Here is a 19623-nt window from a genome sequence, read left to right on the forward strand (position 1 = left end):
AAGACACCAACTCTGTATTCGATCTTCAATAAGAACAATCAAAGCCTCTTAATTTGAAGCAGACTAAAGGCCTTTGCAAAGAAACAAAAAGTCAAACCAACAAATAGATCTTCAATAAAAAAAAAATCAAAGCCTCTTAATTTGAAACAGACTAAAGGCCTTTACAAAGAAACAAAAAGTCAAACCAACAAGTATTTAAAAAACAGTTCAAATTAGTTTTAAGCATTAATAAACATTAATCATATTAATGGATCAAAACTATTTACCAAGAGAAAACTTTTAATTATTTGAGAGAGAAAGAACATGCACATGCACAGGGTACAGGGAAGGAGAGGGAGAGAGAGAACCTCAAGCAGACTCCCCAAGGAGTGTGGAGACCAAAGCAGGGCTCATTCTCATGACCCTGAGATCATAACCTGAGCCAAAATCAAGAATCAGATGCTTAACTGGACTGAGCCAGCCAGGTGCCCCAAACATTTTTAAAAACCATTCCCTTAAGTTAACTATACTACTTGTAAATTTTGTTTAGCAAATCTTTCCTCATAAAATATGCAAAATTAAACTCTGTGTCAACTATGAGTGAATCTGTAAGTCAATCCTCACAGTTAATTTCAAATTCACAACCACAAGCACCTTGCTTAATGTATTAATACATAAAATTTAATCCCTTAACCAACCCAACTACCCTGGTATTTGAATATATACTGAAATGCTTTCAAAAATTAATGAACAGGGCACCTGGGTGGCTCAGTCAGTTAAGTGTCTGCCTTTGGCTCAGGTCATGACCCTGGGGTCCTGGGATCGAGCCCTTGATCGGGCTCCTTGTTCAGCAAGGAGTCTGCTTCTCCCTCTCCCCTTGCCCCTCTCCCCACTCGTGCTCTCTCTGAAATAAAATCTTTAAAAAAAATTAATAAACAGACACACAAATGTAGAGCAAGCTTGTAATGAAGACCTTGAACAATTTACAGATCTTAAAATTTCAAGAGATAGATAACTAAAGGTTATAACCAAGTTTTGTTTACATACCTGAGATAATCTTAAAAAAATTATATTTTAATATGCCAAGTTTGATTTTCATTGTTTTAACATATGAAATAACAAATGATAAAACACAAAAAGCACAATGGTAATTACCTTGATAGCTTGTTCAAAATTGAGAACTTTTCGATTAACTTGGTTTCCAATCATGCCAGCATCCATCTTGGGATCCATCATTTCAATGGCAGACATGGCTTCAAAAAGGCCAAATCTGGAAATAAAAAAATTGACCAAATTGTTTTTGAACCAGTTAAGTTTATCCAGATTCCCACAATGATATAAAATTATAGTGCTTTAAATAACTATGGTATTCTATGTATTTAGTCTTCCCAATTTGTTACCACTTCTATTTCAATTAGATAGAAACATAACATAAAAATTATTCCATGTATTTGTCACTCAAATTATTTTACATGCACTGCGGGGGAGAAAAGAAAAAAAAAGTTTTTTGTGTTTCCTTCAAAATGTTGCACATTAGAAATTTTGGAAAAAAGATCAACTGATCTATAATGGATTTCACTTTGCCTTCTTTAAATAATTTTCTCTACTTAATGTTGAAATAATCATCATTTTCTTTAGATCTTGAATAATAGTAATAATCTGGCACATTACTGTCTGTAATGCCCAAAGTTCTGGCAATAACATAATGAAAAATAATCCAGGAATCCTCTTGTGTCTGGTTTTTATGGCTTATTAGCCATAAAAGCAGATAGTTGTGATGCACTGTGGACTGGTAAGTGTATCGTTAACGGAGAAATGCCTCAAAAAAATGGGACAGGAACAAAAAAAGCTTAAAAGAAAGTCTGACAGGTGATGAAGCTACTGACTTCATATTTTGCTTAGTCTAAGCTATTAGATTACCAGGAAAATCAAGACATCTACCTTGCTACACTAAATCATTTCTCTCAGAGAGGCAGCAAGACATCAAAACCAGCTTTAAGGAGACAGACTCTTCCCTGTAATCCCTCAAATCTCTTAATGCTTCAAAATAATCCGACAAGATGAACATATTATTGAAGACAACTCTAGTCTATGCTAGTCAAAACCCAAATGGTATTTTTCAAAGATGTTGTCAAGCCATAACGGAAAATATGCAAAAATGGAAGAGAATTTTTCAACAACAGAGATTCATCAAATATCAAAAATATTCTAAGATATAATAATTGAAAGCATTCTAGCATACACACGTCAAGAGAAAACAGCCCCAACCCCATTTCTGTAGGAATTATATTTGGTAAAAGAATTTTGGGGAGCCTAGGTGGCTCAGTCATTAAGCATCTGCCTTCGGCTCAGGTCATGATCCCAGAGTCCTGGAATCGAGCCCCACATCAAGCTCCCTCTCCCACTCCCCCTGTGTGTGTTCCCTCTCTCGCTGTGTCTCTGTCAAGTAAATAAATAAAATCTTAAAAAAAAAAAAAGTAGAATTTCAGAGTACTGAAAAATAGTGGGTTAATCAATACCGTTGAGACAAGTGGCTACCCATCTGGAAAAAAGTGAAATCTTTGATTCACACAATTTCAAAAAGTAAACTGCAGGCAAATTTAAGTTCTAAACCTAAAACAAGCAAATAAAAGACTCTTCAATAATTTACAAAACTAGTTTATATGTGCCTATAATAAACCATAGCTGGAACTCCATAATTATCTAGGTCGGATATTTTTAATATAATTTTCAAAAAGTTATTATCCAGAATACAACCACCTGGTACATATAAATAAGGCAAGTAGTCCAAAAAAAAAAAAAAAAAAAAAAGGCAAACAACAGGAATGGACAATTCGCAAAAGAAAAAATGTATATTAATAACAAGGTGAAAAGCTGCTCAAATTCAAATGTAATCAGGTAATGCAAACCAAACAATGAGGAATTTCTCTGGCTATTCAGAAAGTTTTAAAAATATATTTAGTTTACTCTCATACTGTTGGTGGGAGTGTAAATTGATACACACTTTTGTTTAGGAAAAGTCTGGCTGAACCCATTAAAATCCAGTCATTTGAGTCCTAGGCTTCCACCCTAAAAATTATTTGTACATGTATACAAAAAGGCTTGTAGAAATTAAATGTCTTCAATTTTCCCACGTTACCAAAAATCTTGCAATTTAAATGTCCATCAATAGGGATACCACAGGTATAGCCATTTTGTAAAATACAAACCAACAGTTAAAATGAACAAGGTAGAGCTTATATAGTAACAGAGAATGAGCTCCAAGATACACTGAATTGGGAAGGAATTTTCAAAATACATACTGTAGATTCGTACTTACAATTAACTAATTTACCGATTTTACTGTATGTAAAAGAAAGATATTTACAGTATGTAAATATATTTATAGGTCTAGAAAGACATGCAACAATCTGCTAACAGTTATTATCTCTGGGCAAAGAACAGGCATGTGGGGGAGTGGGGGCAGTGTCACGGAAGTTTTTGTTTCATCTCTGATGTCTGAATTAGTTTAAAACAAAGTATCCACTTATTACTTACAAGAGAAAAACTAAACCAAGTTTTTAATGGCACAACTAAAACCCTAGACTAATGAGGTATCTGCCTAATTAGTAAAGCTCTATGGAAACTATAGTAGCATTAAGTTAGCTATTCCATTCATTCAACAAATTTCAGGAGCACCTAATATGTTCTAAGCATGGTTCTAGGTACTTAGGATACATGAGTGAGCAGAACAAATTTGCCTGCCTTACTATATCCAGTGGAAGGAAACAGAAAATAAACAATAAAAAGTTACATAGCATGTTAGAAGACTGTATGCTAGGGATAAAAGACAAGACAGCTAAGGGAGATATGAATCACAAAAATATAACTTTAATAGATAGATGGTCAGGGGAGGCTGCGGCAATCATGTTCCCTGGGCTGAACCTAAAACCTTGGGGAAATGAAGAGAGCGTGGTCCCTCCAGCTAACTTCTTTCAAATCTTGTTCCACAGTCAGAAGCCACACTCTTTCCTGCATTAGCTTGTGATATGGTTTCATTATAGCTTTCCTAGAATTGCGGGCAGCACCAGTGCAGTTGGTCCCTGGCTCAGCAGCATCAACCTCATCAGGGAACTTGGTGGAAATGCAACTTCTGTGGTCCCATGCCAGACCTAAAGAAGGAACTCTGGGGGTGGGGCCCAGCAACATGTGTTTTCAATGTGTGGGATGATTCCGATTCACACTACAGTCTGAGAAGAACTAAATTTCAGGGTCTACCCTTGCTTCCCAAATGTCCAATCTCGGGCACTAATTTAATATTTAATATTTCTAACCTTGAAATTGAGCCTGCCAGAGCAGTATGGGACCTGAGGCTATCTATGGTAGTATAAATAGAATCAAGCACCTCTTTTTCCACCTTTCTAGCCATTCTCAATCTACTTTCATCCAGCCATTATCTCACTTATCTCTGGTCATCAACCAGCCTATTATAGATAACATACAGCCTGTTGACTTTTCTTCAAGAAATTCCACATCCTATATATCTAACTCTCAAGGAAAGGACCATGAGGCATAGTTTCACTAAGTCCAACCATTTCATATCACAACTAGGGTCAGCTGCCCCAAAATAACTCATCAATGTTAAAAATATATTTATAATTAATTTTATTTTTACAGCTTTGAAATGTAGTATTACCCAGGTCTCAAGGAATACTACTGCATACGAGAAAAAAACAGAAGTAAACTACACTATTTCAAATGACACAAATACTTACAGCTTATCATGAAGCAGTTCTCCCAACTTTAATTCTAAAAGAAACAAAGAGAAAAATCCTTTGAATAATACCATCTTAATATTTAAATTTTAATTCTAAGAAAAAAAAGTTTTGTTTGAAAAATGGGCTTTCATTAAACTCCATTTTCTATGAAATTGTTATTTGTACTCAATTACTAATATAATGCCTTCTACAGAGTGAATAAACTCTATAAATTGTACTTTTTAGAATTAGCAAGCAACCCACCAGAGGCCAAAATAATCTAATCAGAATTACCAACCTCATTTTAAGGTATCACTAGTAAAATTCCCCCTAAGTATATACTTTTTCACAGAACTGACTGCTATTTCTCAAGTTGTTTTTAAACCACTTGGTGTCATAATCTAACCGCTTTTTGTCCCAGGAACAGTGCCAAAGCTACTTTTTAAAATTATATTTTATTTCAATGTAGAAAACATGAGTCAACAGCTAATCCAAACAGTATTCAACCCCTATAAAACAGGTCCCAACCTTGGCTGCATATTGTTATCAACTCTGGAGCTTGTGAAAATCCCAACATCCAAGCAGCACCCTAAACCAATTAAATTCTAGGGGTAGGACCTCTGTAGTGGTTTTAAAGCACTACGGTGAGTTCAATGTGCAGGGAAGATGAGAACCACTACCATAACATTTTAAGTAGCTTAAATATTGATGGCCAAATCTTGCTGAAGGTGCAAAGCACTAGTTTTCAGCAGTTCTCAAAGATGGTCTGGGAACCGAGGTGGTGTCTGTGATATTAGAATTACTTTCATAGTAATATTGGGGCACCTGGGTGGCTCAGTCAGTTAAGCATCCAAATCTTGATTTCGGTTCAGGTCATGATCTCAGGGTTGTGAGACTGAGCCCCATGTTGGGCTCCACGCTGAGTGTGGGGAATACTTATGATTCTTTCTCTCCTTCTCCCTCTGCCCCTCCACCCCCGCTCACTCGTGCACATACTGGCGAGCTCCTGCTTGCACTCTTTCCCAAACAGATAAAATTTAAAAATTACTTTTATAGTAATACCAAAACACTGTCTTTTTCATTGTGTTGACATTTGCACTGATGATGCAAAAGCAACGCATAAAGAGGAAAAATAGGGTGCCTGGGTGGCTCAGTTGGTTAAGCAACTGCCTTCGGCTCAGGTCATGATCCTGGAGTCCCGGGATGGAGTCCCACATCGGGCTCCCTGCTCAGCAGGGAGTCTCCTTCTCCCTCTGACCCTCCTCCCTCTCATGCTCTCTCTCTCTCATTCTCTCTCTCCCAAATAAGTAAAATCTTAAAAAAAAAAAAGAGGAAAAATAAAAAATGGGGGGGACAGGGCTACCCTGCTTTAGTTTCAGCACAAATTAAGACAGTGGCCCCAAGCTAAATAGTGTATTCTTTACCTCCATACATTTGCAGTTAAAAAAGACAAACTTTTTTTTTTTAGTTTCACTTAAGAAGTCCTTGATGAAGCAGTAAAATTATTAACCTCAGAGCTGGGACCAGGGTGTAGCCAGTGAAGGACCTCCCATGCAAAATTTAAAGAGGCATTCACTTTCAGGTAGCAAATTCTTAAATTTTGCACCCTCGGTGCCTCAATCACTTCATCCTAGTGCTGGCCCTGATTTAGCTGATTAAATCTCAATCTCCGAGTACATCTTTATTTAAATAGTCTATTTGACAAAATGGGAAGTATAAGCAAACACTTTTGCTGCATACCAATGTAAGATGCTGTCTTAAAGAAAAGCACTTGCACAATTATGGAACACCATTTTTCCTTGAACAATGGCCAAACTATACTTATTCAGATCTGAGAATACGTCATTTTCTTGAAAATAAATGAGTTTGTTGCTTTAAGAAAAACAGCTGACATTTGTGTTGCCAATGATAAAACTGGAGCTTTTATTCAAAAATTGGAATTTGGAGAAATATCTGACACTGTGAACCTGATAGCTTCCCAATACTTAAAAAAGACTTTTCTGACGATATTGGTGGTGATATTAACAAATGTGCTTTTCAGTATTATATAAATTATATCAGCATTTGGAAGATCTGCTTAACTCAATGAGCCATTATTTTCCAAATAGCAACACGTTTCAAAATTAGGCATGGATAAAAGATCCATTCAAAATTCAAGGCAGACCAGGGGATTTTAATGTAACAAAGAATGGAAAGTCCACTGACGGGTCTTCGGATTCCACATCACAACTAATCTTTAAGAAACTACCACCCGTCAAGTTTTGTTGTACTGTAATATCAAAGAAGAGTATCCACAATTATCTGAAAAGGTTCCTCCATTTTTCAACTACATACTGGATGAGGCCAGATTTACCTCGTTTACTTCAAACAAACACACAGATAAGGAATTCAGGTGCCCTTCGTTATGCTGATATTAAAGAGATTTTCAAAAAAACAAAACAACACCATTCTTGTAAGTTATTCTGTTTTGAAAAATAAATTTATTTTTCATTAAAAAACATGTTAACATGCAATGGGTTTATAATTGTTTTTAAATGCATTGGTAAGTATTTTTTAAATTTCTCAGTTTTAAATTTTAATACAGTAAACATCTATATATATGCTAACACACAATTTTTAAAGAGTTTAAAAATATAATTTTTAAGAGTATAATGGGGTCCTAAGACCAAAAAATCTGAGAACTGCTGTAGTAATTTATCAAATACTTAAGGTAGATTTGGAAACCAAATAGCTTCACCAAACTTAAAAACACTCCACAGACCTAAAAGCAAGTCGATCACTCCGGGTCTTGGTCTCCTATCTGTAAAATGAAGGGTTGAACTAGCTGACTCTCATTAGGTCCCTCAGAACACCAGTAATCAGGGGGGCCTGGGTGGCTCAGTCGATTAAGCAACCAACTCTTGATTTCGGCTCAGGTCATGATCTCAGAATCCTGGGATTGAGCCCCACCTCGGGCTCCGCACTCCGTGCAGAGTCCACTTGTCCCTCTCCCTCTGCTTTTCCTCATGCGTCCACATGCGCATGCCCTCTCTCTCTCTCTCAAATAAATAAATAAAATCTTAAAAGAAAAAAAAGAGTATCAGTAATCCGATCACAGTAAACTATAGGCAGGAAACTTTAAAATTTACTCAACTAAGCAGAGTGCAAGCACTCTCACTGCATGATCAACAACTGGACACAGAATCATGATCTTTTCTACAGCACTATAGACCTGAGTAGTTTGGGTCTTATCCAACTAGGCTGCGAGTCTCAAAAAATTTAGTGAGAAGGATGTTTTACATTTATCTTAGCAGTTAGAGCAATGACATCATCACATGTCATGTAGTCCCTGGAAAATTCCACAGTACTTATAAGGAGAGTCAAAAAGCCAAGTTAACATCTCAATATTATATGGAAATAGTTTTACCATGGAAATTGGTTTGACCTTGCATACCCTTTGAAATCTTAATGATCCCAGGGATCACAGACACACCAAACTGCTGAACCACACTAACACAATGATAAAAAAAACAGTTACTTCTACTTTTAAGTTAAAGCCTTAAGTAGGTGCAGTAGTACATACCTTAAAACACTCAGAGCAAAGGAAAAAATCAGATACGAGGAAAAGTTGATGATTCAAATTTTTTTGACTACTTTGACAATAAACCGCCTTTTTCTTTTATCCTCACTCTCATATAAGGCATGAATAGATCTGTTGTGAGAGAAAATTTAACTCAATTTTGTGGGTCACAGAATTTCCTAACATCTTACTGGACATCCTTTTGCCTTGGAAATGAATAATAAATCAGAACTTTGTAGTGGAGTTTGGGTATGCAGCAGTACTAAGCACTTGAAGCATATGATCATTCTCCTGAGAAAAATTATCTTACAGGACAGAGAAAAACATGTACCTATGTGACAAGGCAAATACATTTTATCATCTTATAAGTGAACAGATGTGTAAACTGAAATTACAGATCTTTGAACAGATTTCCACCCATAACATTATAAACGATGGTTAAGTTCCCAGCTAGGGACCCTATGAACACCTACTGAATCAGTAGGTTGAATGATACAGTTGAAATCCAATACCACTGTAATAGTGATATTTAAACAAACCAATTGAGGTTTACCAAGGCGTAAAGGTGGCTAACTGAACACATGCAACTACCTCTAATTCCCTCCTGAAATCTCATTAAAACAACCAGAGAAAGAGTGAGTGTGTGTGTGTGTGTGTGTTTTAAGAAAGGTATATACTCCAAAGAAGAAAAACAGGTACAGAAACAGTACAACAAAACTGGAGAAACTTGGAAATAAAAAGACAAATTAAGTAGTTTCTTAGCTAACTCAAGAAAACAAAATACTAAAATCAGGAGTGGAGAAAGCCAAAAACCAATCTGACTTACCACTTGCCCCTAAAAGTGCAGATAAAGGGAGGCTAAAATATGGAGGACTGAGCAGTCAGACAACACAGAACCCTGTCCTATTTACAGAGCAGGGTAACTGCCCCTCCCTAAACTCACACACTGAAGACTTTTTTTGAAGAGGGTAAAAACATCTCCAGAGACAGAAGGTTATTGGAAGACCAGGTACAGTACTGGAAAGAGGGGGCATTAAGTGAATATGTAAAAAACGCAGATCTCTTCCCCCACTTAACTTAAATCATAGGCAGTCAAGCCAGAGCTTCAACTTCAAGGCAAAAGACTAAATTTTCTCTACTAAATATAATCTTTCCAAATAGAAAGCATTAAGTAACGTATATCAGATGTTCTTCACCACAAAAGCCAAGTCAGATCACTTGACAGTGACAGTGAGTGTCAATAAGTCCCACTCAAAACTTCAGAACTTCCAATTGGCTTTTTGGTTTCCCACCCTTAGACAGGCAACAAAGAATTCTTAGATATCTGAAGTAATGCCCAAATATGAAAGATATAAACTAAAGGAAACTAAAAAAAGAAAAGGCGAGTTGGAGGAAAGATACTTTGTACAAGAACATTCAAAAGAACTATTATCCTTACAGAGATATAACAGTGCAACCCTGAAACAAAAACAGGACATTTTACTTTTTTAAAAAAGAGAGGAGGAATATTCAGAGAAAAGAAATTTTAAAAATTAAGAACATTACAGCAGAAAAGAAAAATACAGTAGGTTTGGAAGATAGTCCATTCAGGCTGCTACAACAAAAAAATACCTATAATATACCTACAAAATATACCTGAGCAGCCTATAAACAACAAACATTTCTCACAGTTCTAGAATCTGGGAAGTCCAAGATCAAGGCACCAGCAGGTATTTGGTGAGGGCCCACCTGCTAGACAGTCATCTTTCTGCGGTAACGTCAAATAGCAGAAGGGACTAATCCCATTCATGTGGGCTCCACTCTCATGATCTAAGCATCTCCCAAAGGTTCAGTATCCAAAAAACAGACAGTCCATAAGGAGAATAATACCAAAAAAAAAAAAAACCACTAACAAAGTATGGTGATTAACATAATAAAAAAATTTTAAAAAATTTAGTGTCTGAGATATGCTGTGTCAAGTATGCACCAAATTTTGAACACTTAGTACACAAAAGGAATGTAAAATATCTCAATAATTTGTATTCTAATATGTCAAAGTGATAATACTTTCGATCTACTAGCTTGAATAAAATATATTAAAATTAAAAAAAAAAAAAACACTAACAAAAAAACCCAAAGAGGAAATAGAACAAAGTTTCCTAGAACTAAAGGATCAGACAAGGTGAGAGGACCTCAGAATTGTTAACCAGGCAAACCACTGTGAAAGGTGTGTATACAGGATCAAATAGAAGATCTTAAAAGGTTACATATGAAACCTCAGTTATCAGAAAGTCATCAAACTTCTTAATAGCAACATCAGTGCAAAACCATCAATGGGTCATGCCCTCAAAATTATCAAAGGTATCCAGACATATTATAGTATCAATAAAGTGGGAGGATAGAATAAAGACATTTTCAGACATCCAGATTATATCTCCCATGCACTCTACGAAGGAGGAGAATAAAGATGTCTAATTTTTATTAAAGAAACCCCAGGCTGATGACCTCAGGATTACATGATGTACAAAGGCAAGAAGTCCAGATTGGAGCAATAAGTAAGAGGCTTGAGGAGAAATTTCTTCAGAGATGAAAATGACAGGATGTCTGAGGTGTCTGAAAGTCTCAAGATTTAGAAAAGGGGTAAGGAGTCTAAGGTAGAATTAATGATAACTACATAGATTTTGGGTAAAAATTTTTTGTGTAAGACAGAACTATGCAAGAAGGAAAAAGTAATAAAAGCTTTACTCTTTGGCTCAGCTATGGATAATATTTGCATATCCATAATGTAGCTGTAACTATATGGATAGAAGTCCATAGTTGATGCCAAATTGTGAATGCAAGGAATCAAGAAGTGGCAATAAAAGCATGCTATCTAGAATTATGGGTAGTGGAATAACCAGCTAAGAGGGAAAGTGGTGACTTCTGAGGACAGCTTTTCTGTTAACCAAAAACTACCAACATAGAGGAGGATACACAACACCTGCCTGATTAAAGAGATAATCTGATAAGATGCATTCAACAATGCAGAAGAGAACTCAAAAGTGCAGCAAAGGTCCCATTCTCTTCCCATTGCTTGCTCTATGTTAACGCTAGTTGTTAGAGGCATTAAGACATCCATCCATACGTTCCTTTCCTGAAGAATCCAGGGTCAGAAAGGTTAAATGATAGTTGAATATTATTGAAAATAATCTAAATAGAGTGAACTACATAGCACTAATGACATGTTACGCAAAATAATTACTTCTTTGTGGCGGCTATCCTGTGTAGGATCCTTGGTGTGTACCCACTAGACACCAGTAGCAGCCCGCCTCCTACTGTGACAACCAAAAATGTTGTTAGACATTGGTAAATGTTCCTTGAGGGGCAAAAATCAACCCTGGTGGAATCACTGATCTAAAGTGACCCACAATTACTAGTGCTGCCCACCCCACCCATGTCCTACCACTGAAAACATTCTTGATAGGATATAACAAGGAAAACTTAATTTCATTTCCAAAATCAAAATCACTTAAAATAAAAATGTAGGGGTGCCTGGGTGGCTCAGTCATTAAGCGTCTGCCTTTGGCTCAGATCATGATCCCAGGGTCCTGGGATCTAGCCCCATATCGGGCTCCCTGCTCGGTGGGAAGCCTGCTTCTCCCTCTCCCACTCCCCCTGCTTGTGTTCCTGCCCTGTGTCTCTCTCTGTCAAACAAACAAACAAACAAATAAATCTTAAAAAAAAATGTATTTTACAGGTTGCCCAGATCTTTCACCAAGACAATTTCAATCCATCTTTTTCATCTTGGAATAAAGTGCCAACAAACAGCAAATTCCTAGAACAATGATTCTCAAATTGGGGTTTATGAATTCAGTGGAGGAGTACATGAAAGTTTTATTAAGAATCTATATTTTTTCTAAGATAATTTTTAAATGCTATTTAATCAGTTATACAATTTTTTAAAAAGATTACGGATTACCAAATGGATAATAACATTATAATCAAGTATTGCTACAATTTCAATGCCCAATCTTGTGTTCATAATTATGTTGGTTTCAGGCAATCACCCAAAATGACAGCATTTAATGTAATGCACTGGTTCTCAAACTTCTGAAGTACAAGATACAGATACTCTCTAATTTGAAGAAATATGGCCTTAAAATATTCATTCATTCTTTAAACAAATATATATTAGGCACCTACAAATGTTCTAAATGAGAGAAGACAATACAGAAAGGAAAAGAAACAAGCTTAAGAATCCTGGATTTTAAAGGAGGGAAGAGAAATCAATAAAAGGGGTTTTCCAAAAGTACTGGGCAAAAGTTGAAGAAATTGGATAGGTGAGGGGGCCTTAAACCACAGGGCCTGTGAGAAAGACAGCTAAGAAGGAATGAGTGAAGCCATCAAAGACAGAAAGACATAGGATGACAGGATGGACCCCTGTCCTTCTAGACTAAAACTCAAAGAGAATGAAGTATTGATGGCCAACCCTGGATTAGCTCTGGGTTCTAGACCCACCTAATGGTGTCATCATCCTAGTAGAGGTTGTTGGCTATCCAGAGAGAGTGTAAAGAAAGGAATCTGGTAGGTAGAAGAAGGAGCAATGTGTATTTTATGATCATTTGTGTTTAAGTGAAATTTCTAAGTTGTGGGTTTGTACTTCAGAAAGCATCTAACTTTAGACAACCAAATGAAATACGATCAAAGGCTTTTTATAGGAGTCAATGAAATGGTTTGAATTAGGCAAAGTTTCCGAGAGAAGCAAAGCTCAAGAGGTGTTATTTAGATGAATGACATGTTATGTATCAGGCACAGTAACAGTAATGGCACCATATATTCAAAATAAATTCAGGGGGAAAAAAAAAGCCAAGGGCCTCAATGTCAGATATAAGAAATGTGGAGGGAATGTGTGCCATCTGCCTAACAGGAAATAAAAGAAGTGATGAAATTAGAATTTGGTCCAGAAGAATTTGAAGAGTCACTAAAAGAACAAATAGAAATGTACATGAAAAACACTGTCATCACTATGCATATTTATTTATTTTGGTACTGAGAATCACAAAAGTCTAGCCAAATGCCACCATTTTTTGTTACTAAAGAAGAATGACCACTGCAACAGTTAAAGGGTATAGCAATATTTATTTTAAATTTAGTCCTCGGAAAGTTGCTAGAACAGAAGTCTAAGACTAAACTGATGCTATGAATCTGATTATTTCAAGAAGAGAAAACTAATACCACAGGCTCAAGAGCGGCCAACAGCCTTTAGTCCTAAATATACATGTACAGGAAGATCACTTCTACATTAACCTTTTAGTTTCAAGTATACCTCACATCTGTGCCACTTGAGACAATGCAAGAGCTAATTATGGAAGAGTTAATAGGATGGTTTGAGGTTAGCAACAAAATGACACGCTACCCCCTCTCAATCCCCACTGAAGCAGGGATTAAACCATATTGCCTATTCAAAGTTCGTTCCATGAAGAAGCAAAATTACTCACTCTTCCTCAAACATCAAACTCTCACTGAACTCTGGCTGTAATGGTTCATCTCAGTCTAGAGTAATTCCCTCACATTCACTTATAGAAACTTGACCACTCCTTTAAGGCCCAAGTGAAGCCATATGAACTTCATAACACCTTTTCCATTTAGGTTCAGAATGACAGCTCTCTAATACAGGTCATTTAAAAATCAGTGCAAGATGATGGGTATAATCCACTAATAATTTAAGAGCTCTGGGCACAAAAATTACACTGTAACTTACACTTCTTTCTCTCTCCCTTGGATAGATGGATATGGGCAGTCCCCCAATTCCCAGTCTAATGTTCTTTCCACAATTTCACTTAGACATACTTTAACTGGACATGTATTTCAAAACAATAAAAGGGCAAGTGCATGATTTATCATTTTGCTTATACTCAGCTGGCTCCCTTTCCACCGGCAGCTGCTCCAAGTCTCTACTCTTCCTCTCAAGAGCACTATTCTAAACACTCCATCTCACCAGCACCAAAGACTTAACCCTGTTCAGTAAAAAAACAGAAGCCATCGAGGTGTGCATCCCTCCACCATTCCTCCCCATCCACTTAGAAATATACCTGTTTCAGAGACCTGGGTGGCTCAATCGGTTGGGCATCTGCCTAATGGCTCAGGTCATGATTTCAGGGTCCTGGGATCAAGTCGCACGTCAGGCTCCCTGCTCTGCGGGGAGTCTGCTTCTCCCTCTGCCCCTCCCCCTACTCATTCTCTGTCTCTCTCTCTAAGTAAAATCTTTAAAAACATATATATACCTGTTTCTTCACCAAGCCTAACCTCAGTTCCTCCTGCCTCAGTAATTCCTCATTCTTTTCCCCCAAGTTAATTTCTCTACCATGTTCTTGATCCCATCCTCTCTTCAAATTCAAGCTCTCACCCTACCATTTTTTTTAAAGATTTTATTTATTTATTTGAGAGGCAGAATGCGCAACATGCAAGAGAACACAAGTTGGGGGCAGGGTGCACAGAGGGAGCCTGCAGCGGGGCTAAATCCCAGGACCACAGGATCATGACCTGAGCGGAAGGCAGATGCTTAACCAACTGAGCCACCCAGGCGTCCCTCTCATTCTACCATTTGTTCCTTTCTCTTTCCAGTCTCTCCCTAAGGCTGATTCCCCTCGGACAACAAACATGCTCATTTCTCTAATCACTTACGCCTATGCGTTTATTAAACTATTACTATGTATCAGGCAATATTCTGTGTACTAGAGTTACAGACAAGATCTCTGCACTCACAGAGCTTATGTTCCAGTGGGTAAGGTTGACAATAAACAAGAAGTAACTGAAAATGACAGTTGCTGACAGCAGATAAGTTTTATGATAAAAATAAAGGAGTGATTCAACTGAGGTGGAGTTGGACAGAAAAGAACAGGGCTAAATCTACTTAGATTAGTTGTTTTGAAACATTCTCGCTGGGGAGGTAACATTTAACCGGTCAGGAAGGACACAGCTATGTGAAGACCTGGAGGCAAAGCAGTTTAAAACACAGAAAAAGAAATATGCAGAGATCCAAGGGGAAACTGCCCTGGTGTGCTTAATGACATAAAAAGGACGTTGTGACTAACATAATGAGTCTAGTGGGGCAGTGGTACAAAAATGAAGTCAGGGGTGGGCAGGCACCAGACCATACAGGCCATGGGGATGGAATATGGATTTTATTCTACATGGAACAGGAAGCTACTGGAGCCTCTTAATCAGTGAATCATGTGATTTGATTATTTAAAAACCTCAAATATACAAAACTACTACCACCTTTAGGTCAATACAATTCATGTTTCCAAATTTGAAATTATTGCCATGTACTCTCTAACCTGTTATTTAAAGCTCGAAAAATTGAAGCATTTGCTTCAACATCACTATTCCATGCACTATCAAATACTGACTGACTTTAAATGAAAGTTAAAATTAGAGGGTAGAGAATGAGTAAGTGTGGTCAACAAACTTGATAAACCACACTTACCTGTTGATTTCATTTAGCCTACAAATCGCAATCAAGATTTTATTTTACCTTTTCCCAGATTCTGAATTTCTAGTCCAAAAATTCAAACTCACCTCGACAAGCTTCTTCAAAGTCTTGGGTTATGTCCACCCAGCTTGTATTGCTTTTTTCCATCTTTTCTGGTATACTGAGCTCCCATCCTGAATCATCATCTTCTACAGAAGCTTTCATGACCATAATGCCTATAAAATTAACACTGGTGTAAAAGAGATTGTGGCTTTCAGGGCAAGAATATTTGCAAGCCATGTGTGTTCGCTCAAGTACTGGACGGAAGTCTTACTAAACTGCCAGACCTGAGTTTGAGGATGGCACTGGGGAAAAAAAATCTTAATGCAATTAAATCTTACATTAACACTACTGCTGCTTATTTACTAATAGCCCAGCACTTACCAGGGCTTTAAGAGTTTACCCACCATCCAAGAAAAAAAATCAGAAGCCACCCCACCACTGGTCCAAACAGAATCAACTCGAGCTTCCAACTTTCCACGTTCGCCACAAATGACCAAGGCACTCACTCTTCAGAGTCCCCTCTCGCTGCCCGGGAGCCCATGAGACAACTATATTCAAGTCAGGGTGGTCCCTCACCTGTCTGGAGCTCTCTGGGCCGACCTCTCCCCGGCCCGACACGACCCCCGCACAGCCTCGCACAGTGGGCACGGAGTGCGGGAGCGCCTGGCGCGGGACGTACCCGCCCGGCCCAGGGTGGCGGCGCACCTGAGGCGGGGACCCGCCCCACGTCCGCCCTACCCGGGTCAGCCCGGCCCCGGCCCCACAGGGCGCGGAAGCAAGGACAGAGCTGTCGTCGCGCGGGAGGCCGGGCACGCCCGGGAAAGGCCGGGGCCTCGGTGGACAGGGGACACAGGGGAGCCTGCAGCTCCTACCTGAAGCGCGGCGGGAGGGCCGGGGCCGCAGGGTGACCTGGCGTCCCCAGGGTCCGCCACACGCGCGGGGGGCTGCGGCTCTAGGACACGGGAGAGAGGGAGTTTCAATGGCTCTGCACGGGCGGTCCCTACCTACTTCTCCCGTGGCCACTCGCGCCGCCACGCACCGTCCAGACCGCGGAAATAACGACGCCGCCTCAGCCGCCGCCGCCCCCTCCCCTCTCAGCCCAGCCCGACCGGCCGCGTGCGCGCATGCGTACGCCCGGTGCGCGCGACCCCGCCCCCTCTCCCTCACTCCTGGGGACTTCGCGCGCCCCGGCCACAACCCCTCCCCCACCACCGCCACTGATGGCAGCCGTCTTCTCTTCTCGCGGGATTAGCGCCAATCGCGAGACCGGAAGCTACCTCCCTTCTCCTGCCTCAAGCGGAGTCCCGGGTAGTGGGCGGGTCCCTGTGAGGGGTGGAGCCGGGGGGGCGTCGCAGAACCCGCCCCGCCCCGCACGGCTCTCTGGGAAATTCTTAGAAAGGTGACGCTAAGGCGGAAAAAAAAAGCAGGGAAAGTACTTGTAGACCTTAGCAGTTGTGGCCATCCAAGAAGAGCCTGGCTGTGAGCTTCATCGCGCTAGTGCTGCCTGACACGGGATTTGTTTCCTAGAGAGCCTGGAGGTTTCTTGAGGGAAAATAGAAACAAAATACCTGCAGAGTCAAGCAAGCCATTTTCTTTCAGACTTGTAAATATTTTAAGTTTTTCTTAAAAATTTATTAATAAAATGATCAATTTTAAAGTGGGATTGTGTAAGTAGACTGACAGGAGTAAGAAACCACTTTTACCACTATATTCCCATTAAAATGGCCAAAATTTAAAAGACGACACCAAATGTTGACAAGGACTTGGAGCAACTGGACCTCTCATGTTACTGAGGAGAATGCAGAACAGTACAATCACTTTAACAGAAAATTAATCAAACACTTATCACTTGACCAGCAATTCCATTCCCAGGTATTTTCTTAGGAATATGAAAATGTGTCCTCTTGTACTTGCTTTTCATAGCTTCATTTTTAATAATCCAAAATTGGAGGGGTGTCTGGGTGGCTCAGTCAGTTAAGCATCTGCCTTCAGCTCAGGTCATGATCCCAGGGTCTTGGATCAAGCCCCAAGCCCCATTCCCTGCTCAGTGGGGAGTCTGCTTCTCCCTACTCCCCCTCATGCTTATGTTCTGTCTCTGTCTCAAATAAAAAAATTTAAAAAAAAATCTTAATAAGCCCAAACTGGAAACAACCCAAATGTTCATCAACTGGTGAATGGATAAACAATTTATAGCATATCCGTACAATGTAATAATAATTACCAACAAACAAGGGTGAACCACTTGACCCGCAAAAACATGAATCTCAAAAAACATTAGTTGAGCAAAGGAAATTAAGAGTATATGCAAAAGAATAGGATTCCATTTACATGAAACTCTAAAAAAGAAAAATGTAATCTATAGTGACAAAACAGAGCAGTGACGGCCTGCATGTCAAGGAAGGACTAATTAGAATAGGACTAAATGATCTGAGATGATAGAAATGTTCTGTATCTTGATTATGGTAGCAATTATATGGTTGCATACACTTATAAAAATTCATTGAAATATACACTTATGATGTGTGCATTTTATCACCTGCAAATCAAACCTCAATACAGTTGCTTATTTAGCTAGTTATTAGAGTGAAAGAGAAAGAGTGCCCAAGAAAAAGCATGAGCTGGGGGGGGGCGGTGCAGAGGGAGAGGACAAGCAGACTCCCTGCTGAGCAGGGAGCCCGAGGGGGAGGAGGCTTGATCCCAGAGCCCTGGGATCATGACCTGAGCCGAAGGCAGATATTTAACCTACCAAGCCACCCAGGTGCCCCTATAGTTGCTTTTTAAAAAGTAAAAAATATATCTTTATGTCTCTTACAGAATAATAGGCTTTATAAGGGTAGGAGCTTTGCCAATTTTGATCAAATCTGTATCTACCTCACTTAGGGTGGTGGTTGGCGTATGGTGGGTTCTCACTAAATGCACTGAGGATAAAAATGTAGGGAAGAATTACAATAAAACAAATCTATATTGTTTCTCCAAAACCATTTGATGAGCTTTGCAGAAGCCATAAGAAATCTAGAAAAGGATGAACTGACTGCATCTGAGTTATTCAGTATTGTGTGTAGATCATGACAAAAACTGATATAGTGAGAAAAACAAAACAAAACAATACAAAACAAAAACACCAGAACAAGGCAGCCAAGTGAAACAGGATTTGCTTAATTTCTTTACTAAAATTTTAATTTATCTGAAATTCAATTTATTTTTACAAATTCTAATTACCTCTCTACTTTAAAAACCATTTTCCCTGAAAGAGAGGTTTAATTTATGATGATATCCCATATGCTTCATAGTGTTAAAAAATGATGGGTATTTTAGATATCAGATAGGCTACATGATGAATAAATAAATGCAAAGGAACTGATTGACAAATTGCTGGTCTACCTAAACATGCCTATAGAGATAGAGGAGATGGGCATTTTGGCAGCTGGAAAAGAATTCCTATGAGACTAAATCTTGACTCATTAAACCCTAAGTATTCCATGCCTAAACACTAATGTTGAGAGGAAATTTAGCTTGATGTCATCATTTTGTACTAATACCAGGAACCAGTGTAACATAGATTTGATAAAAGTAGAGCTACCAAAGTGAACTTTACATCTGACTGTATTCAGTTTCACCACTACGTAAAAGAAATTGAAAACCTGCAGGCAGTTCAGAGAAATGCTTTCAAAAAAGCAAATAGAGTAAAAGCATCCTACTGTACCACATGACAGAAAGAAAATGGCATTTTTTACTAAGTATAGGCAGTATCAGTTTAGTCAGTTCTATTGTATTTAATTATCCTTTTTCAAAAATCTTACATTTATGCATCTTAAGAATACACAGAATAGCCAAGATATGAAAGCAACTCAAGT

At 38.6% G+C, this 19623-nt stretch overlaps 1 protein-coding gene across 7 annotated transcripts in view; it reads right to left on the minus strand.

Moving 5' to 3' along the window:
• Positions 1-16927, minus strand: part of NAA35 (N-alpha-acetyltransferase 35, NatC auxiliary subunit) — a 97193-nt gene extending 80266 nt beyond the window's left edge. For 2 of the 7 annotated variants that reach the window (XM_027614962.2, XM_027614957.2), the window contains exons 1-4: positions 16774-16927; positions 15814-15942; positions 4734-4767; positions 1135-1249 (exon numbers count right to left, since the gene is read on the minus strand). In XM_027614962.2, the coding sequence (XP_027470763.1) occupies positions 1135-1249; positions 4734-4767; positions 15814-15937 (273 nt within the window). In that variant the 5' untranslated portion in view covers positions 15938-15942; positions 16774-16927. Of the gene's footprint in view, positions 1-1134; positions 1250-4733; positions 4768-15813; positions 15946-16345; positions 16499-16641 lie in introns of those variants that run through there. The other 5 variants (XM_027614961.2, XM_027614959.2, XM_027614958.2 and 2 more) reach the window with 5 other exon arrangements.
• Between the last annotated feature and the right edge of the window lie 2696 nt (positions 16928-19623).

The sequence above is a fragment of the Zalophus californianus genome, chromosome 13 (assembly GCF_009762305.2).
Source record: "Zalophus californianus isolate mZalCal1 chromosome 13, mZalCal1.pri.v2, whole genome shotgun sequence".
NCBI classification, from domain to species: Eukaryota; Metazoa; Chordata; class Mammalia; order Carnivora; family Otariidae; genus Zalophus; species Zalophus californianus.